Source organism: Pelophylax lessonae (genome assembly GCF_965119305.1).
Source record: "Pelophylax lessonae genome assembly, chromosome: 13".
Classification (NCBI taxonomy): Eukaryota; Metazoa; Chordata; class Amphibia; order Anura; family Ranidae; genus Pelophylax; species Pelophylax lessonae.
Genome location: NC_138780.1, coordinates 175843393 through 175866687, shown reverse-complemented (window position 1 = coordinate 175866687; position 23295 = coordinate 175843393). Strand labels below are relative to the sequence as shown.

At 45.3% G+C, this 23295-nt stretch overlaps 1 protein-coding gene across 1 annotated transcript in view; it reads left to right on the top strand.

The window, feature by feature from the left end:
- The window catches only part of EXOC3L4 (exocyst complex component 3 like 4), a 127515-nt gene that overhangs the window by 78911 nt on the left and 25309 nt on the right, over window positions 1–23295 (top strand). The window contains exons 7-8 of the mRNA XM_082242664.1: window positions 4412–4526; window positions 8196–8318. Coding sequence (XP_082098790.1) covers window positions 4412–4526; window positions 8196–8318 — 238 coding nt within the window. The remainder of the gene's footprint in view (window positions 1–4411; window positions 4527–8195; window positions 8319–23295) is intronic.

Sequence of the window (23295 nt, the reverse complement as noted above, 5' to 3'; positions counted from 1 at the left end):
AATACAAAAATATTGTCCTCCCGATGTGGATCCATCGTCAATCACGCCACCGGCCGGCCCCGAAATAAAAAAGCTTTGCACTCGTTGAAGGCTTACCGCTGACTGCCCGCTCCTCTTAGGTAGGTCCCCTTGTGACGTCACTGCCACAAGTTCCCCAGTGGGAGTCCTTTGAAGTCTATTACACGCAAAACACAATCTGCTGCAGGAAAAAAATCCCGACGTCTTCCAAAAACGCAACGGATGAAAAATGCATATATGTGAACGTCTACCATAGAAAAAACATGTTAAATGGACTGTAGTGCCTTTCTGCAAAATGCAAAGCGCACCAAAAAGCGCATAGGTGTCAACGTAGGGTTAGAGTTAGTTCTTTTTGGCTGAACTTCCACCCTAACATTTTTTCAACAGCCTTCCTAATGGGGCCCCCTCTGAGGGCCATCCTAAGGGGGCCTTCTTTGGCTATTGTTACGCCACTTTGCTGCGTTAGCTCATGATAGCCTGTACATTTCAGTCTCTCCTGAGATTTCTGTTGATAGATGTTTTATGGTTACATTTCCTTTCCATTCTCAAAATACTGCATAGCGTGGTTTCCTGTTTATATTGTTCTGCTGAATTTTATTAAAATGGTCAACCCTGGGGGGGACTTCAGAGCTTAACAGCTGTTTGCAGAAATGACAACATATCCTCCCCAGGACCACCAAATCCATTTACACCGTGAGGGTAGGTATTGTGAAAAGGGTCTTCCATTCTGATCCTGGTTTTGTACCTGGTGAGACGCTGACCTGACATAATCATGCAGGATGTGATATTAGACTTTTAACCACTTTAAGACCAGAAGGATTTTCCCCCTTAATGACCAGGCCCTATTTTGCGATTGGGCACTGCGTTACTTTACTAGACAATTGCGCGGTCGTGCGACGCTGTACCCAAAAAAAATTGACGTCCTTTTTTCCCCACAAATAGAGCTTTCTTTTGGTGGTATTTGATCACCTGTGCGATTTTTATTTTTTACGCTATAAAAAAAAAGGGCGACAATTTAAAAAAAAAAAAAACAATATTTTTCACATTCTGCTATATAACATTCTCAAAAAAAAAAAAAAAATTAAAAAATCAACATTTTTTAACATTTTAGGCCAATTTGTTTTCTGCTACATATTTGTGGTAAAAAAAAAAAAATCGCAATAAGCGTATTTTGATTGGTTTACACAAAAGTTATCACGTCTACTAACTACGGGAAAGATTTATGTAATTTATTTATTTTTTTACTAGTAATGGCGGTGATCTGCGATTTTTAGCGGGACTGTGACATTGCGGCGGACAGATCGGACCCCTAACTGACACTTTTGACACTTTTGGGGGGACCAGTGACATTACTACAGTAATCAGTGCTAAAAATATGCACTTTTACTGTAATAATGACACTGGCAGGGAAGGGGTTAACACTGTGGGTGATCAATGGGTTAAATGTGAGCCTAGGGGAGTGTTTTCTAACTGTGGGGGGCGTGGCTTGTGAAATGACCATAGAGACATGTGATCCTATATAGAAGGATCACATGAGCTCTGTGATCATTTCAGAAAGAAGAATGGTCGGCTGTGTTTACAACAGCTGACCATGCTTCTCTCTCAGCGGGGAGCAATCGCGGGTGTCAGGCAGCAATCGGAGCCACCTGCCCTGTGCATCGGCTTCCTCTCTGCCAAGTGGGGGCGGGAGCACGCCACCGGCGGCGCGCGCTAGCCCCCTAACCTCCCTTTGCGCAGAAGAGCCACCCTGCCGCAGTAAATAAGCGGCGGATGGTCGGGAAGTGATTAAGACTTCACTGACTGCATGCTTGCTCTCGGTGGTGACAGAGCTGCGCTGGAGGGCTTCGTTCTAGGGTAAGTTTCTCACAATGTGGCAGTATGTGATGCATACTAGCACAATATGACATTGCCTTGCAGGGAATTTTTTCTTCTTTTTTCACCAACTGCGGTTTAATACTGCTTTAAAATGTTACTAAACCCACTACAGTAAAATCAGTCTGTATATGCAGTAAAGCATGTTTGTTATAATTACTGTGGAACCTAAGGGGTTATTACTCTGCATTGTGTAAAAAGGCTGTTTGATCCTGTCTTCTCTGATCCTCCCCTTCTTCCACTGTCCCCAACCCATCTGCTGGTAGTAAAGCCCTAGGAGTCACTCTGCACATGCTCTGTTTGGTGTGTATTGCTAGAGATTTTTTATTTTTTTTTGGGAGGGTGCATGTGATCAGCTCAGGGCTAATCAACACTGTGCAGACAGAGGGTCAGGAGTCCTGCAGCCTCATAGGACAGTCAGAGGAAAATAAAAACTCCTCCTTCAAGCTTTAACCAGACACCAATAGAAGTCACAAGACTGCTATATACTGCTGATGAGAAAAGATATTTAGCAGTTTATATTTACTAAAATAATTACATTTCCATGTTCTGTGTACTGTGGGAGACCAGATATAGTGATTGCAGGCTCTTGGGGAGACCAGATATAGTGACTGCAGGCTCATGGGGAGACCAGATATAGGGACTGCAGGCTCCTGGGGAGACCTGATATAGTGACTGCAGGTTCCTGGGGAGACCAGATATAATGACTGCAGGCTCCTGGGAAGACCAGATATAGTGAATACAGGCTCCTGGGGAGACCAGATTTAGTGAATGCAGGCTCCTGGGGAGACCAGATTTAGTGAATGCAGGCTCCTGGGGAGACCAGATATAGTGACTGCAGGCTCCGGGGGAGATCAGATATAGTGACTGCAGGCTCCTGGGGAGACCAGATATAGTGACTGCAGGCTCCTGGGGAGACCAGATATAGTGACTGCAGGCTCCTGGGAAGATCAGATATAGTGACTGCAGGCTCCTGGGGAGACCAGATATAGTGACTGCAGGCTCCTGGGGAGACCAGATATAGTGACTTCAGGCTCCTGGTGAGACTAGATATAGTGACTGCAGGCTCCTGGGGAGACCAGATATAGTGACTGCAGGCTCCTGGGGAGATCAGATATAGTGAATGCAGGCTCCTGGGGAGACCAGATATAGTGACTGCAGGCTCCTGGGGAGACCAGATATAGTGACTGCAGGCTCCTGGGGAGACCAGATATAGTGACTGCAGGCTCCTGGGGAGACTAGATATAGTGACTGCAGGCTCCTGGGGAGACCAGATATAGTGACTGCAGGCTCCTGGGGAGATCAGATATAGTGACTGCAGGCTCCTGGGGAGACCAGATATAGTGACTGCAGGCTCCTGGGGAGACCAGATATAGTGAATGTAGGCTCCTGGGGAGACCAGATATAGTGAATGCAGGCTCCTGGGGAGACCAGATATAGTGACTGCAGGCTCCTGGGGAGACCAGATATAGTGACTGCAGGCTCCTGGGGAGACCAGATAAAGTGACGCAGGCTCCTGGGGAGACCAGATATAGTGACTGCAGGCTCCTGGGGAGAGCAGATATAGTGAATGCAGGCTCCTGGGGAGACCAGATATAGGGACTGCAGGCTCCTGGGGAGACCTGATATAGTGACTGCAGGTTCCTGGGGAGACCAGATATAATGACTGCAGGCTCCTGGGGAGACCAGATATAATGACTGCAGGCTCCTGGGGAGGCCAGATATAGTAACTGCAGGCTCCTGGGGAGACCAGATATAGTGACTGCAGGCTCCTGGGGAGGCCAGATATAGTAACTGCAGGCTCCTGGGGAGAGCAGATATAGTGACTGCAGGCTCCTGGGGAGAGCAGATATAGTGAATGCAGGCTCCTGGGGAGAGCAGATATAGTGAATGCAGGCTCCTGGGGAGAGCAGATATAGTGACTGCAGGCTCCTAGGGAGACTAGATATAGTGAATGCAGGCTGCTGGGTTTAGTAACACTTTAACATCTTGTGGACTCAAGGAGAGACTTTACCTTTTTATTCTATATGAGTAAAATCTCCATACAAAAAGGAGAAAGGATGGTGCTGTGGACATCAGCTAAAACATAGTTTTATTGTAGCATATTAACAACAGTCAAATAAAAAGCCAACACGTTTCGGCTATCAGGCCATAATCATAGCTTAATCATGAGTAAAATCTCCACCAGTAAAACAACCCCATAGCATGCCAGTACAAGCAACTGGTGTTCTGTTTCTAGATATTTTTGCTTCGGTCGGAGTTCAGATCAAGGTCCAACCTCAACTTCCTTTCCTCGTTCCAGACCCTACTTTAAAGGAAAGGATATTATATTTCCTTGGGAAAAAACATTTTTGCTTCCTTTAGAACCATGATGGAATTCGGTTGCTCTGGGCAGCAAAACAAAAGCAAGCCGCAGGATTTTGAAGAGCTCCGGGTCCCCTGACATGGCCTGCAAGGTTCTTTCCAGCAGTTCAGTTTACCGAAAGTTGTTATAACTTGACAATGAACTTTTATTTTTTAGACACAACACAACGCAGTCAGACGCTGATGAGTGTCGGGTGGCGGAAACCAATCTAAACACTGCAATAGAGACTCTCAAACAGCACATATTCCATCTCTTTACAAAGGACACTAAGGTAAGATTTATTTATAAGGGATTTCATTGTAAACTATTTATACAATATAACTTTACTAAGATCTTCGTCCCTGAAAATTACAAAGAGAGAAAAGGACAGGGCTTAGGTGCACAGTAGAGCCCATAGGTATATTAACCACCTGACCTCCAGAAGATTTACCCCTCTTCCTGACCAAGCCGTTTTTTGTGATACAACACTGCGTTACTTTAACCACTTCTGGACCGGAAGATTCTCCCCTTTAATGACCGGGCCATATTTTGCGATTCAGCACTGCGTTACTTTAACTGACAATTGTGCGGTCGTGCGACGCTGTACCCAAATAAAATTGATGTCCTTTTTTCCCACAAACAGAGCTTTCTTTTGGAGGTATTTGATCACCTGTGCGATTTTTATTTTATGCGCTATAAACAAAAAAAAAAGAACGACAATTCTGAAAAAAAAAGGAAATTTTCACATTCTGCTATATAACATTCCCAAACAAATAAAAATTTAAAAATCTAAATTTTTTAACATTTTAGGCCAATTTGTTGTCTGCTACATATTTTTGGTAAAAAAAAAAAAATTGCAATAAGCGTATTTTGATTGGTTTGCGCAAAAGGTTTCGCGTCAACAAACTACATGAAAGATTTATGTCATTTTTATTGTTTTTTTTTTTTTTACTAGTAATGACGGCGATCTGTGTATTTTTGTGGGACTGCGACATTGCGGCCGACAGATCGGACCCCTAACTGACATTTTCTACACTTTTGGGGGTTCCAGTGATATTACTACAGTAATCAGTGCTAAAAATATGCACTGTTACTGTAATAATGCCATTGGCAGGGAAGGGGTTAACCCAGGGGCGAAGGGTTAAATGTGTACCTAGGGGCATGTTTCTATCTGTATGGGGGCGGGGCTTATGGAATGACCATAGTGACATGTGATCCTATATACAGTAGAAGGATCACAGGCGCTCTATGATCATTCCAAAGAGAAGAACGGTCAGCTGTGTTTACAACAGCTGACCGTTGTATCGGAAAGCGGCTTCGATCGGGTCTCCGATGACGTAACCCGGAGGCGGCGTCCATGACGTCACGTCCGGGTTACTCGGCTGCTAAAGGCGGTAGTATCAAAAAATGACAGTATTCAAAAATGCCGTTTTCGGCGTTTTGAATACAGTACATGGAAGTGTAGAGGAGGGGTTTGGAGTCTTTTAGACCCTCGATCCCTCCATAAAGAGTGCCTGTCACTGCATATTGCTGTCACAAGGGATGTTTACATTGCTTGTGACAGCAATAAATGTGATAAGATTTTTTTTTTGATTTAAAAACCTGTGTTAAAATTTAAAAATAAATAAATAAATAAATAGGAAAAAAACATTTTTAGCCGGCCCCCGTCGCGGTGAGCTCACGCACGAAAGAAAATGTATATGGAAGTCACGCCGCAATTGAAATCGCCGCGATCGCCAGAGCGTGAGCAATAATTAAAAAAAAAAGAGCTACACTCTAACTCTAAACTGGTAACCGTTAACTGTGGAGATTTTTATTGACGGTAGTTTGTCACCATTCCACGGGTATGTGCAATTTTAAACCATAACATGTTGGGTATCTTTTTACTCAGAGTGACATCATCTTTCACAATATACAAAAAAAATGTGCTGTTTAGTTTTTTTTAAATGCAGTGAAATGTGATTTTTCGTAAATTTTCCCAAAAAAATGGCGTTTGAAAAACCGCTGCGCAAATACCGTGTGACAAAAAATATTGCAATCACCGCCATTTTATTCTCCAGAGTCTTTGCTAAAAAAATATATATATATAATATTTGGGGGTTCTAAGCAGTTTTCTAGAAACAAATACTGATTTTAACTTGTAAACAAAAAGTTTCAAAAATAGGCTTAGTGGTAAAGTGGTTAATGTTGTAAAATGTAACATTTGGGTGCCAAAAATACGAACACAAATTACTCACTAGAGGAAGAACCTCTGGGGGAATCTAGGATGGGAAAGAACCTGGGAGTCCTAGCAAAGCCAACAGAATACTGGCATGAATTAAAAAGGGAATTCACTCCAGAAATAAAGAGATTATTCTCCCACACTACAAGACTCTGGTCCGGCCACATCTTGAGTATGCCATCCAGTTTTGGGCACCGGTCCTCAGGAAGGATGTGCTGGAACTGGAGAGAGTCCAGAGAAGGGCATTAAAGATATTAAATGGACTGGAGGACTTCAGCTATGAGGAAAGACTACAGGCATTGAACTTATTCTCTCTGGAGAGGAGACGCTCGAGAGGGGATATGATATCAATGTACAAATACCGTACTGGCATAGGGAACAAACTTTTCAGCGAAAGAGAATTTAACCGGTTGCCGACCGCCGCACGACTATATTCGGCGGCGGTCAGCCCCAGCCAGGCAAAGTGACGTATATATACGTCACTAGCCTGTCGCTTCCTTGTGAACCAATAGCGGGCGAGCACGCGCCCGCGGAGGCGTGCGCCCGCCCCGGCTCATTCCCTGGGAAGTCAGTGCGTGTGACCGGCGGACCCGATGTCCGCCGGTCACTCGCGATCGTCCTCCGTGAAGGGAGAAAGGCAGGCGGCTGATATAAACAAGCCGCCTGTCATTCTCCCCTGTGTAGGAATGGTGATCATACGGTTCTACTATGTAGGACCGTTGATCACTGTTCCTACACTATTAGCCATGTCCAATCACAGTAAAAAGCACGCCCCTAGGACACACTTAACCCCTTCTTCCCCAATAAAGTTAACCCCTTCCCTGCCAGTGTCATTTTGCAGTAACAGTGCATATGTATAGCACTGATTACTGCAGTAATGTCACTGGTAACCCCAAAAGTGTCAAAAATGTCAGTCAAGGGTCCGATCTCTCCGCCGCAATGTCGCAGTACCGCAAAAAAAAAGAAGATCCCCGCCATTACGCGTTAAAAAAAAACCACCAAAAATGACAGAAATCTTTCCCTTAGTTAGTAAACGCAATAACTTTTGCGCAAACCAATCAAAATACGCTTTTTGCGATTTTTTTTTTACCAAACATATGTAGCAGAAAACAAATTGGCCAAAAATGTAAAAAAAATTAGATTTTTACATTTTTTTGGGGGAATTTCATATAAAAAAATGTGAAAAATATTGTTATTTTTGCAAAATTTACGCTCTTTTTTTGTTTATAGCGCAAAAAGTAAAAATCGCACAGGTGATCAAATACCACCAAAAGAAAGCTCTGTTTGTGGGAAAAAAAGGACGTCAAATTTGTTTAGGTACAGAGCGTCGCACGACCGCGCAATTGTCCGTTAAAGTCACGCAGTGCCGAATCGCAAAAAAAGCCCTGGTCAGGAAGGGGGTAAAATCTTCCGGGGCTTAAGTGGTTAAAGAGACACGCAGCCATTCACTAAAATTAGAAGAGAAATGGTTTAACCTTAAACTGTGTAAAGGGTTCTTTAATGTTAAAGTGGTAGGGATGTGGAATTCTCTTCCACAAGCAGTGTTATCAGCAGGAAGCATCGATAGTTTCAAAAATCTATTAGATGGGCACCTTAACCACCACATCCTACAGGGGTGATGAACTATTGACAAACACTTATACACACACACATCATAGGTTGAACTGGATGGACTGGTGTCTTTTTTCAACCTCACTAACTATGTAACTGATTGTTATTATTCCTTTAATGTTTTTCCAGCCACACTTCCAGAAACTGATATCCAAGAAGTGGCTAAAGAAGAGCACAGCGTTCAGCACCATTATGAAGTCGGCTAAGATACTTTGCCAGTGCGTGAAGTATTTAACCAGCCCCCATGACAAGGTAAGTGATTATCTGAGACCTTCCGATAGGCAGGTATACTATAGGACAGCATGAGACCTAAAATTAACCTGTGGCCAGACAATTGACTTTCAAATATTAACATATTGTTATCAAGCCATAAATGAATTTTAAAATAAGTCCTCAGTGATCTCTGAAGCTGTAGGCAGTATGGAAAAATTTGTCTTCAAAGTTTAATGCAGAAGCCCTGAAAGCCCTGAAAGTGGCCTTCCCTCAGCAAGCTGAGCTCATTCTGGTCCTACACTTTGTATTGGTTATGGACACAGTTACAAAGGTTACGGATTACATAGAGACTCCCTTTCTAGGTTTTAGGTTCACCGAAATGGAGAGATAACGGAATCATATAGTTATTATTGTATTTTTTAGTTATATTTTCACCTGGTGTTGGTTTAGCCAGGGCTTGTACACACCAGGTATGTTGACCTGTATTGATCAACGCAGGCTGAAAGAAAGGATGCTTTGTTCTGTTTCAAATACCACTTTTTGCATTGACATATTGTCTTAGACCCAGTCTGTCTGGACAGTATGGTCACTTGCTGACTTGACACCATCCACCGGCAGCTTAACGGTTCAGAAAGCTGCAGATATCGAAATTCAACACAATTTTACTTTGGATAAGTGCAGTACAAATTATGTTTTGCAGTCTTTTGAAGTGGAAAACACAATGACTTTCCAAACCCCTGTCTCTGTGTCGCGCATCTCCCATATGAGTCACTGGTGAATAGGGATGCCCCACCCTGCACAGCCAAGCACAATAAATTTTTCACAGGCTTGCTTGAGACAGGAAACAGTCCATGCAGCTTTGTTTTTTACCTACCACATTCCTCCCAGCAGTGGCGGCCCGTCCCTACAGGGGGCAGGGGTGCCGTCCCCCTAATCCATGCGCCCGGCCCCTAATCTACATGCAGGGCGCCTGACGTATTGATTCCAATGGGTCTTTTTTTTTTTTTAGAAACACATGATTAGAGCCTGAGGCTCTAATTGGCTTTAAAAAGGGTGGGCTCGGGGCACAGAGTACTGCGCCCAAAGCCCACCCAGTTGTGTCACATAAGCAAATTAATATTTGCTAATGTCTCCCTGTTTCTTCTCACGGCTAATCAGGAAGTGGGTCCTGAGTCCCGATTGACCGGGAGTCCTAAGACCCGATTGGCCGCGACTCCTAACTCCTGATTGGCCGGGAGGAGAATCGACTGCCAGGACTCCGGAGGAGAAGCAGGGGTGAAGACACCACCTGCATGGGGTAAGTGCAGGGGCTGGTGAGTAACTCCTGATTGGCCGGGAGGAGAATCGACTGCCAGGACTCCGGAGGAGAAGCAGGGGTGAAGACACGTAAGTGCAGGGGCTGGCGGGGGGCTTGACAGGCGATTGATCGATCGAGCAATGGGGGTTATGTGGTTGGCTGGCTGGGGGGGCTGTGGTCTGCCCCCCCCGGGTAAATTAAGCACCAGCCGCAACTACCTCCCAGACTGTCACACTCACCAGCCACCCGGCTGTCCTCTCCCTGGAGATCTCACTGACATGCTAGCTGGCCCCTGACTCACTCTGCCTCTGGATACGACTCCTCCTTGTTTCTTCAGAGGATCCCTCCAGCACCTGAGTCTCAGGCGCAAAGCTTTCCCCCCCCTCCCCCGACTAGGGGGCTACCCTTAAGGGCCTCTGACGGCCTCCTCAGCACTCCATCTCAAGCTTCCACCCAAACTCCACACACTGCCCCTGCTGGCCTGACTCTGAGTATTTAAAAGGACCACCCATTTTTGCAGGGAATTGGCTGGGGCCCTCCTCAATACTCCAGGAAGCTCCTCCCTCCCATTCTTCTGGAAACTTTCCCAAGGTTCCAGCAAGTCGGGGGAGGTACCAGCGATGCTGAATGTTGCGTCATCCAGCCACCCAGATTCAAAACACATAATGATCTACCTACACTAACAAAAACTATCTACATTTCTAGCACACTATATTAGAGGGTGCTACATCTGCAAAAAACTAACACTGACTGAGGGAGCATGGAAGAAACAGGGAGGGTCTAGCTAGGACTGAACTAACTAGCACTAAATCAGAGGGAGACACACAAATCACATAAGTAAACAAGTTGAAATGGCCCTAAACCCAGTGTCGGGAAAAGATCAACCAGCACCCACAGCGAAGATGACAAACTGTGACCCCTTGCTTTGTAAACATCATGTCTTAGCAATAAAATCCAGCACTAATTTGCATGCTCACCTCCCTAAATTTAAATCTTTCCCAAACCAAAGTTCTTCCCAAACAAAAAATGCAAAAATCCCCCCTCACCCCAGTACAAATGTCCTTTCCTAGCACAAATCGCCCCCTTCCCCATCCCAGCGCAAATACCCCCCCCCCCCAATCCTTGCTCATAGCATAAATCCTTCCTCTCCCCCAAAACACCCTTCTTACCATAGATCTTCTCTGCAAATCCCCCCTCCTAGCACGAATTAGCCGTGCTAGCACAAATTGTTCCTGCTGTCCAAATCACCCCTATAGCTTCGAGCTACAAAAAAAAAAAAAATACTAATGACGCATCACACCACTCTTTAACAGTGTACGCCAGTGCAAATTATTCCGAGCATCTCATACACAGGCTGGTGTGAACAGTCATTCAAACAAAATGTATTTTTTATTTTTATCAGAGGCGTAACTAGAACCTTCAGGGCCCCGGTGCAAGAAACCATGAAGGGCCCCCCCGGACCCCTGGCAGCCTGAGGCTCTTCCCACTGATCCTGGGGCCCTTTACTCTCATTGTGGGGCCCATTATTACAGTCCCGCAGTGGGACCCTTTCACAAGTTCTGCAGTGGGCCCCCTTCCTGCCATCTTGGGGCCTCCCCACGGTGGGGGAATGCCAGGGCCCGGTCGCAAGTGTGACCTTTGCGATCCTGGAATTTCACCCACTGGTGTCAGTAGTTTTTATTTTTTGGTATTTTAATTGTATTATTTTTTATCATTTTATTTTATTTTTTTTACACTATCACTGATTATGCTCTGTCCATTCAGAAAAGGAAGGAGCTGGTAAATTAAATTTTTTTACCGACCCCTTCCTGGTTCTCTATTGTGGCACATCCCCTGCAGCAGCAGCCGGCAGGAGAGGGGAGGGAGCACAGTGGGCGGGAACCACGGGAGCACACAAGGGCCCGGGGGGGGGGGCATGGGAACACACAGGGGCCCAGAGACAGCAGAACACAAGTGAACTGGATAGGAGGAGTGGCAGGGGCAGCATACAGAGGAACCAATCTCCTCCACTTCACCCCTGCAGCTACTGGAGAAAAAAGGAGGACAGGGATTTCTCTACATGCTGCTCCCGCCGCCCCTCCTATCCAGGTGTTGAGGGGAGCCGCACAGGCCCCCTGGAGCATGGGGCCCGGTTGCAATTGCAACCCCTGCAACCATGGGCGTCCGCAGAACTTTTTTCAGGGGGGGGCATAATTTTAAGGTCACCCATGCTTCGGCTCTTTTCAACAATGTCATGAAGGGGAGGGTGTAGTGTATTAACACAGACAAACTGTACAGGTTGCTTCTTTATTCACTGCCCATCAGCATGCAACTAACTTCAGCCACACCCAGCTCCCAGACATATACATAATTGTAACATTTTGCAGACAGCAACTTAACCCGTTGCTTACCATACTACATTCCCTCCTCTCTTTGAATAAAACATAACATGCACAACGTATTAATAAGATTAACAAAATGCATGGATGAACAACTAAAAATTTAAACTATAAACTCCTGACTATACACATAGTCCTTAAGGTAGGCCGGTGGATTTGTTGCTCGTTTTTCTCTTGGCCATTCCGATGTGGATGGTTGTGGATTGAAGTCTGGATCACTGGCAGTATCATCACTACTCTTTGCCTGTTCGCCATCTTCCGATACTTGACCTTCTGACTCAATAAATTTCTTCACAAATGAGGAATTACGCACTTTTGTGTGTCCATCTAAATCCTCTAAAACCACTTGAGTACCTCTTTTCTCCTTTACAACATAAGGCTCAGGTTCAAAGGACGGAGCCAGTTTGTTAAACCGATCACTTTGAAGCAACACCTTATCACCCTGTTGAAGGCCACTAGGTTGACAATGGCGGCGGCGGTTTGCATACTGTTCAGCCCGGATCTTCCTTTCCTCATCAATATGCCGAAAAGGTTTCTGACTTGTAGGAGGACCCCCAATGTCTGGCAATTTTGTCCTGAATTTGCGACCACAAAGAAGTTCCGCAGGACTAACGCCAGTGACAGTATGCGGAGTTGTGCGATAAGCTAAAAGAAAACGCCACAGTTCCTTTTTCCAGTCTCTTCTCTCAAAATGAGCAATCCGCAAAGCTTTCAGCAAGGTTCGATTCTGGCGTTCCACTTCCCCATTAGCCTGTGACCAGTATGGAGTTGTACGATGATGTTCAATAGCATTTGATTTCAGATAATCCTGAAATTCCTGAGAAGTAAATTGGGCACCATTATCACTCACAATCCGTTTAGGCAACCCATGAGATGCAAAAATGCTCTCCAACCCCTCAATTACAGTTGATGATGTAGCTTTAGTGAGAACTACCACCTCTTGCCACCTTGAATAATAGTCCACAACAACTAAAAGATGGTGTCCAGATGGAATGTCGCACAGATCAATGGCTAAATCTTCCCATGGTCCCTCAGGTAGAACAGTGTGAGTTACTGGTTCTGGTTTAGGTTTGCTGCCCACCAACTGACATGCTCGACATGAAGAAACCAAACGTTCCACATCCTTGTCAATTCCTGGCCACCAGACTTTCTCACGTAATCTTTGTTTGGTGCGTACAATGCCTTGATGGCCCTCATGGGCTAAATGTAATGTACGTTTCCGTAAGTCTTTAGGCATCACAATACGATTGCCACGTAGAACTAGTTGTCCTGCAATACTCAGCTCTTGTTTGATTCTGTGATAGCTTGGGTCACAATCCACCCAAACCCCTTGTCTTACACATTTTCTCAACCGAGCAATTTCCGGATCCACAGATGACAATTCTTCAACCTCCCGCGGTGTCAATGCCTGAGGCATGGCGTTAGTAGCCACAAAACGAATGTACTCTTCTGCCAGGTTATGGACAGGTGCAGAAGACTGAGGCAATCTGGAAAGTGCATCCGCCGCATTAGTCGGTCCAGGTCTGTACCGCACTGTAAAGCGATATGGTAACAATCTGAGAACCCATCTCTCAATTCTGGCGGATGGTTTTGAGCGTGGCGAATATATCACTTCCAGAGGCTTGTGGTCTGTGATGATTTCAAAATCAAGGCCGTAGAGATAGGTGTGAAACCTTTCACATCCCCAAACAACAGCCAAAGCTTCTTTCTCGGTCTGAGAATAACGTCTCTCTACATCAGTGAGGGATCTGCTTGCATACTGAATAGGCCTGTAATCGCCTGTGCATTGTCTCTGAACCAAGATGGCGCCTAACCCCACAGGGCTAGCATCGACAATAACTTGGGTGTGTGCAGTAGGATTGAAATAAGCCAAAGTTGTGGCGCAAGTCAGCCGTCTCTTAAGTTCATCAAATGCACCTTGTTCCAAAAAGCCCCACTTCCACGGGACTGCTTTGCGAGTCAACACTCTCAAAGGTTCACTGACAGTCGCCATATCTGGAATAAACTTGGCACAGTAATTCACTAGCCCAAGAAAACTGCGTACTTCTGCAGGGTTTTCAGGATTTCTGGCATCAGACACAGCTTTAATTTTACAGTCGTCCGGACCAATGCCCCTGTCAGACAGCACATGGCCCATAAAAGTCATTTTATTAATTTGAAATGTGCATTTCTTCTCATTTAATGTTAACCCTTTCTCCTTCAAGCGATTTAGCACTGCACGGAGACGTTCGTCGTGCTCCTGTGTGTTTGTTCCCCACACAATTATATCATCAGAAATGTTATGCGTGCCTTCACAACCATGTAGCACTTGCTGAATCACATGTTGATAGGCCTCCGGTGCGGACGATACGCCAAACATCAACCTCTTGTATCTAAAAAGACCTTTATGGCTTGCAAATGTAGTGATGACTCTAGATGCTGGGGTCAATTCAATCTGATGATAACCCCATTTCAAATCCAGTTTACTGAAGACACTTGCCCCATTCATTGCATGCAGAACATCTTCAATAGTGGGAATTGGATGTCTCTCTCTCTGCACAGCTTGGTTAGCACATCTCATGTCCACACAAATCCGAATATCTGTGCCCTTTGGTACAACAACTAACGGCGATACCCACGGAGTGGGCCCTTCCACAGGTTCAATAATGTCAAGGTCTAGCAGCTCTGCCAGTTTGTGCTCAACAGGTGATCTCAGGCTATAAGGAAGTCTGCGTACTGGCTGTGCAATAGGCTTTACATGTGGATCAATGTGAAGCTCCAACTGAAAATCCTTTAATTTTCCAAACCCAGAGAAGCAATCTTTAAATTCCTCTTTCAATGCAGAAATAGCAGGAGACACCATATTCACTCTTGCGCTGCCTACATCACGGCCAATCTGTAACACCCCTAGTGCCATTGCGGTTTGACGACCAAGCAGATGCGACCCTGTGCCATCTACAACATAGAATTCGGTCTGCAATGGAGGACCAGTCTCATGTGTTTGAACAGAGGTATAAAATTTGCCTTTAAGTTGCAGTGGTGTACTGGAGCCATAAGTATAAATCTGTTTAGTGGTGTTACACAATTTAAGGTGATTTTCTCTGCCATTAAGACTGTGCCAAGAAGCCAAGTCCATAACATTGCATGTAGCTCCAGAGTCAATCAACACTGACACATCTGTATTTCCAATCTTAATGGTTAATGTCCCAGCTTGCAGAGAACACAGGGAGAATATAAATTCACAGTCAGGAGCACTCTCTTTATCCTCAGCTATAACATTTACTTGTGCAGATTGTCCTTTGGTTTTGTTATCTCTGGTTGTACTTCTACACACAGCTGCAAAATGACCTGTCTTTTCACAAGCATAGCACATTTTATTCTGTACCACAGTGCAGTCCTGACTTGTGTGTCCCGCCCTGCCACATTTATTGCAGGTGATATGTAAAGTCCTCTTTGGAAAACTCTCTTTCCTACTCCAGATATTCCTATTATTATAGGTAGGTTTGGAGACTGTATTGACAGATGCAGTGTTCTTGGTTTCAATATGCAGAGCCTGGAGCTCAGACAGTTCAATGGCTCTTGCAATCTCCTGCAGACTAGTAAGTGTGAGACTAGGTTCTCTCAATAATCTCCTCCTGAGGTGCACAGATGTGCATTTCTCTATGACCTGATCTCTGATTATCTCCTCAGTTACAGTCCCAAAATCACAAGACTTTGCCAGATATTTCAGCCTAGTCACATAACTGTCTGTGGTTTCTCCCAGTTCTTGCACAGCCTGTCTAAACTTATATCTTTCATAGGGAATATTTTTCTTTGGCTCAAAGTACTCACTCAGTCTATTCATGGCTGTCTCATAGTCTGAATCTTCCCCTGTTGCTCCCAGGGTTTCAAAAATGTCCTGAACTTGAGGTCCAGCTAGATGCAGCAGCATGGCTCTCTTCTGAGCAGGTGCAGTCACTCCTGTGGCTATAACATAGAGCTGAAATCCCTTCTTCCACTTGTCCCAGCGCTGTGAGAGACTAGTGTGGTCTCCAGACACATCAAACGGTCCGATAGCCGGTAAATCCAGAAAGCTAGCCATCCTCGTCGCCAAAATGTAGTGTATTAACACAGACAAACTGTACAGGTTGCTTCTTTATTCACTGCCCATCAGCATGCAACTAACTTCAGCCACACCCAGCTCCCAGACATATACATAATTGTAACATTTTGCAGACAGCAACTTAACCCGTTGCTTACCATACTACAGAGGGGCTTAGTTATTATACTTATTTTGAGTATATTCCCTTAAAGCATGTTATACAGCACAGTGCTTTGCTGTGTCATTTGTCCCCTTCTATCACCTAAAATACCTGGCTGATCCTGCCTGGCTATGTCCTCCCCTCTGTAAACTGACCACGGTATACCATGGCTGCTGAGCCCTGACACCGTGGTCAGTTTACGTGCCTCCATCATCCCCAGCCCTCCTGTCCTCCTCTGTTCTCTTTCCCCCCCCTCCCTGCCTGTCTGCTCTTGTGTCAGTGCCCACACCCCCTCCTCTCCTGCTGCTGTAGTTTCATTTAAAGTTTCATATCCTGTCCACAGTCTGTTTAATAATCCTGGGTGCCGCTGTGTCTGTTTTTTATAAAAATAAGCCATTCTTTACAAGTATAGAGTGCCACTCGCCGCTCACGTGATCCGCCACCTCTCTCCTCCTCTCCTCTTCCCCTCCTCCTCCCCTCCCAACTGGCATCAGTGAGGAATCCGTGGCCCCGCCCGCTGCAAGCAGCTGTCAGCCGGAGAGAGCAGAGAGCCGATGGGTCACGTGAGCGGCGCTTGGCCCACTGAAAACTGGTAAAGAACAGCTTATTTTTTTAATACACAGACACACAGGCACACATGATTATTAAACAGAACAGACAGGATAGTATAAAGTGGGTTAACAACCACTTAAAAGGGGAAGTTGAGATTCCAAGGGGGGGCATTTGCCCCCCCTTGCCCCTACCTGCGGATGCCCATGCCTGCAACCCCTGTAGTTACGCCCCTGATTTTGATCATTGGTGGAGTTAATTTATATAAACTAGAGCAAGATAAAAGAAAAAGGTGTGTAAGGTGAGGCCCACCATTCGAATTTAACCAAAAGGGGCCAAATAACATCTGGACCTGCCGGTGATTTACCAGGCGGCCCTAAGAGATCAGGGAGCCACCGCAACCATGTAACCGTGACAACATGGAAGAAGGGGATGAGGAAATAACAGGATAAAACCTCAGAAGGGTTGCATAAAGGGATGCTCAACTCTGATATATTGAAAATTGAAAAAATACTTTATTAATGGATAAATAGAATACAAAAAAAATATATATATGTGAGTACACCATCCACCACAAAATGTGGTGAATAGTCAAGACCAATGAGGATGCGGACAGACTAACAAATGACACAGACAGCATAAAAACACAGACACACGCGACACAGATCCCACTCACACCCCAAGAACCAACTTAGCATGATGCTCAGTGAATAGGAGTGATTGGTCAGGGCTAGACTTAAAATCACTGCTGACTAGACACTGTACACATGCCGGCATGCCAATCTCTGTAGGGATTCCAAGGACACCATAGAGATACTCATATGGTGTCTAGAGAGAGCCCTGAATTTGAATAGAAAAGTTCAGAATTGATGGTAGGAAATTCCGGTGTGATTGCCCAAAATGTACCATTTATCTATCCTAGGATTACTGAAAATTGTACCATTAAATATAACATGCATATGAAAAGGAAGTCCTTGATATCACCATTGAAAAAAGGGCTGTTGTAAAGTAATCAAGTGATGTGGTAAAGTAGGACAAGATATTCCTGGATTCAAAAAAGCTGTTGGCAGAGCTGATTATAGGAATGTGATACTCTCTGCAGTTCAGAAAACCGGAGTATAAGGCACAGGGTAATAATGTGCAAGTGTTGTTGGTACTGGCGCTACCACAAAAATGTCAAAAAAGTGTTAGAAAAAAGTGCACTGTGTGTTCAAAGTAATAAATGAACATAAAAGATGTAAAATTCCAAATGCAAGGTATCTTAAAAATATAATAGAAAGTGCACTCTGCGTTTTTGTCCTGTGGACCTATGAGGGCCGAGGTACCACAACATAAAACCATAAAAAGTGCTATGTGCTTCAGAAGTGCAATAAGACCGTGCCAGTGCTCACATGTAGTATCGTGCAGTTATATAAAAGGGGCTGTTACCCGTGGCCTCCCACTAGGTAAGAGCGCTTACCGCACACTTGGTCAGCATAGGTACACACAGATGTTGCGGGTAGCCTGGCTCCCACTCAGAATCACCTCAGGCACTGCAATTATAAGGTAGCTTCCATTGCATAGTATTGCTGAATACACGAGAAAAACCTGCTATAGCCACTCACAGTTGGGAAGTTCACTATCAGCGTGCAGGGTCCGCCAAGCTGTCTCGGTTCCGCGTTCCACAGGTCGGAACCACCGCCACCGGAAGTGACGAATTGACGCAATAAGCCACGCCCTACGTGTTTCGTCCCTACGACGTCATCTGGGCACAGGGGTGTCTGAGAATAATCTTCAGAAAACAGCAGTTGAGTACTGATAATCCCTCAGGGGGGACCAACATGAGGAGGAGATGAGTGTGAGCTGTATAGATGTATCCATGGTTGTCTATCAGGAGAGAGGTAAGCATGGCTATGCCTCACATAAGTGAACATGAGCTGTATGAATCCAGACAATAATGGCAAGGCAGTCCCACTGTTAATGAAAAGGAATGGTCTTACCAGATTCCTGTTGGCACTGGTGGAAAACCGCCACTTGTTGCTTACTTGTACTCTATCTCCTGTGCAGTTCTAGATGTCACAGTCCCGCAGCCTCACACATTTCTTCCACCGCTTGGGGTTGAGTGCAGTTCGCGCCAAGCTGTTTAGACTTCCTCCTCCCGTGGTCTTACTGCACCTCCCCGCCGAGACCGGAAGCTTTACTCCTGGCTTCCGCAATTGTGCTCCGCCGTACTCAGCCGTGATCAGCTTGGCATGGATGAGGTTTGCTGTTGGGGCGGGGCGTGGCGCGTGACGTCAACGCGTTTCGCGTGCGTGACGTACGCTTCTCCTGATAGACAACCATAGATACATCTATACAGCTCACACTCATCTCCTCCTCGTGTTGGTCCCCCCTCCCCCATCGCACCTGAGGGATTATTAGTACTCAACTGCTGTTTTCTGAGGATTATTCTCAGACACCCCTGTGCCTTATACTCCGGTTTTCTGAACTGCAGGGAGTATCACATTCCTATAATCAGCTCTGCCAACAGCTTTTTTGAATCCAGGAATATCTTGTCCTACTTTACCACATCACTTGATTACTTTACAACAGCCCTTTTTTTTAATGGTGATATCAAGGACTTCCTTTTCATATGCATGTTATATTTAATGGTACAATTTTCAGTAATCCTAGGATAGATAAATGGTACATTTTGGACAATCACACTGGAATTTCCTACCATCAATTCTGAACCTTTCTATTTGAATTCAGGGCTCTCTCTAGGCACCATATGAGTATCTCTATGGTGTCCTTGGAATCCCTACAGAGATTGGCATGCCAGCATGTGTACAGTGTCTAGTCAGCAGTGATTTTAAGCAGTTCCACCTAAAACAAAAAAAATTACATAAAAAAACCCCTGGGACAGTCAGGGCTAGTGCATTCCACAATGGCTAGCCTCTGAACTGTCCCGGGTTGCACTTACCTTTTAGAAGAAATGCTTACCTTGAAAATGTCTTGTCCAGTGCTGCCATCTCAGGTGTGGGCAGCTGAAGCCAGCGCGATCCTTTTCTGCGTCCTCTTCCGTCCTCTTCGGTCCCACGATGCACTGCACCGGCCCCGCCGTCACTTCCTGGCTTGCAATGATTCCTGGGAGCTGAACGTCATCGCTCCCAGGAATCAATGCGCCTGCACCGGCCCCGCCGTCACTTCCGGGGCTGCAGCGTCATCCCTGCACAGCTTCTGGGCATGCCCAGAAGCTGTTTAGCAAGGTATGACGCACCTGCACTGGAACTGACATTGTGGCCGGTGCAGGCGCATTGATTCCTGGGAGCGATGACGTTCAGCTCCCAGGAATCATTGCAAGCCAGGAAGTGACGGCGGGCCGTGGCTGCAGAGGGAGGAAGAGCAAGTAAGGTAAGTATATTTTCTTCTAAAACAAGGTAAGTAAGTAAGTAAAAAAAAAAAAAAATTGTGATTATCCATTTGTTTTTCAGGTGACCCGGAGCAAAAAGATGGACCGAAGTTCAATTTTAGGGTGGAACTCCACTTTAAGTCTAGCCCTGACCAATCACTCGTATTCACTGAGCATCATGCTAAGTTGGGTCTTGGGGTGTGGGTGGGATCTGTGTCGCGTGTGTCGCGTGTGTCTGTGTTTTTATGCTGTCTGTGTCATTTGTTAGTCTGTCCGCATCCTCATTGGTCTTGACTATTCACCACATTTTGTGGTGGACGGTGTACTCATATATATATATATTTTTTGTATTCTATTTATCCGTTAATAAAGTATTTTTTCAATTTTCAATATATCAGAGTTGAGCATCCCTTTATGCAACCCTTCTGAGGTTTTATCCTGTTAATTCATATAACCCTCTGTTTTGGTCATGGGATATACAATATATATTGTTTAAATTGCTCTATAAGTATGGTGTGACGGCAATCCCTCAACCTCAAAGAGGACCTAATATCTCTGGTTCTGTTCTGTCATCACTTCCTCTAAAATAATACCTTTCATAATTTTACAAGCTTTTTACATTCCTTGAAATGTGGAAGAAGCGTTGATCTTTAAAGAGGAACAATCCTGACTATGGTGGGAAGAAACCACGTGGGTTCATTCTAAGGGCTCCCTCGCATTTGCTTTGACAGGCGGTGATGAAATGTTTATCACATCTTCGCAACCTGCTTTAACCCCTTGAACCTTACACTAGCTTGACGCTATCACATGCAATGCACATGGTTGCATGGGGCCTTCAGACCCATTCTCCTAAACGACAGGGGATATCATTCCTGCTGCAACATCTGCACACCCCTGACCACTGCCTCTGCAGCTAAAGAGGGAGCGGTTGAGGGGGCAGTAAAAACGTGCCTCAATTGCTAGTGTGAACAAGCCCTAGTGCTATCTGTGTGCTGGTATATCACCCTGAGAACAGTTTACAGTAATACATAGTAATACATATCAACCAGAACTGAACTTTAATGCAGTTCAGAAATGTCAAAGAACATCCCCTATGTAGAGCCTAATGTCTTTTTAAGTGTTTTATGTGAACCAGGCTGCTAGACAAGCTGTTTTGTGAAACCTTAGACGAGGTGCTGTACACCGCTCTGCAAATTGGGACTGTAAAAGCAGAAGTGTTATTGCAGCTCTTGCTAACCGCACTGGTTGGATTTTGGGTGTAGGCGATGAAATTGCAGTAAAAGTGCAACCACAGGTTAAGGAAACACAGTACCAAGAAGAATGAGGTGGTTAATATGAACCTCTTAGTAAATTTTCCATGAATACATTTTTGACATCTCTATAACATTTATTAACCACTTGCCGACTGCATCACGAGGATGAACGGTGCCAAAGCGGCTCCCCTGCACCAGATCACATACCTAGTACGTGATCCAGCGCCTCCAGGTAGGGCGCGCACCCCCTACTGGGACACAGCAGAAGCCAGTGAGTGGGTGCCGGTGAATGGATGTCCGCCGGCACCCACCGATCAAAAGGAAAACACACAGAATGGAACTTTGGCTATCTTAAAGCGGAGTTCCGCCCCCCCCCTCCTGGAAAAATTAAAAGTCAGCAGCTACACATACTGTAGCTGCTGACTTTTAATATTAGGACACTTACCTGTCCTGGAGTCCAGTGATGTCAGCACTGCAGCCGATGATTCCACAGCCGGGTCCCTACTGCGCATGCGCGAAGCGCACTGCGCATTCGAATTTGCTCAGCGGCGGGGGAAGGAGGAGGGGGCCAAACTTCTGAGTAACAGCGCCGGAAGTGGGGAAGGGTACCTGTCAAAAACAGGTACCCATTCACCCCCCCGAAAGGTGCCAAATGAGGCACCGGAGTGGGGAGGAAGCAAATGAGCGGAAGTTCCACTTTTGGGTGGAACTCTACTTTAACAAGGCAGAGCTTCATTTTGACAGGGGAGATAGGAAGGATTTTCTCTGCAGAAAGAAAATTCATCACATCCCTAAAGGCCCGTACACACGATAAGAAAATCAGAAGTAAAATTCCGTCCGACGAACAATCTGCCAATTTTTCGGATCGTTAGTACGGTGCTTTCCACAGCCGATTACGGATTTTTGTACCACAAAAAAATGGACGTGCAGGCTATAAAACTTTTATCGTACGTGAACACAACGTCTGATTTTCGATTAATTTGTACAGTTTTCATCCGAAAAAAATCATAAGAGCAAGACTAGGCATGCTGGGAAACTAAAGAATACATACAAAACAATTCAACACATGACATCACTTCTGAAGTTGAATTCTGTCGTACGAAAATTTGCATATGAAAGTTACCTCTTCACTTTCCATATGAGATTAGCATGCAACAAAAAACTAAAGAAAATTCCTCCGATAATCTGATCGTGTGTACGAGGCTTTAGTGAAAGCACCACAAATGTACACACTAAGGCCCCTTTCACACGAGCGATCCGATCAGATCCGCCTGTCGGTTTTTTAGGCGGATCCGATCGGATGCCCCATGCATCCCTATGGGGCAGCAGATGTCAGCGGAGACATGACACCCGCTGCCATCCGCATCCGATCCTGTCCGTGAAATCCAGACATATGGAAACCCTATTTTCCATCCGTCCAGGGGATCGGATCGGATGGGATCGGATGAGAGCGGACCGCCATAGAGATGCATGGGGTTCTGACATCTCCCTCTCCGCACACAGAGAGGAAAGGGAGATGTCACCTGCCTGCTCAGTGGAGGATCTGTGTTTACAACCCCCTGCTGAGCAGCACGGATCCGCCTACGGAGGCGGACCGTGTGAAAGAGCCCAAACACTGGCTAGGCACACATTTAACTCTTTGATCACCCTTGAGGTTTAGCTCCTTCCCAGCCAGTGTCATTAGTACAGTGACTGCATATTTTTAGCACTGATCACTGTATTAGTTTCAATGGTTCCCAAGTGCCAGTTAGGGTTTTTTTGTTTACTAAGGCTAGAGAGTGCAAAAATTATAGAAGAGCCCTGGGGCCATCATAAAAAAAATTTCAAAGATTTCTGAGTTTGAAAATATTTTTTTTTTTACAGAGTTCTGAGTTTGAAAGTCAGAATTCTGAGATTAAAAGTCAGAATTCTGAGATTACAAGTTTGGACCATGCTAAAATTTATTAAAC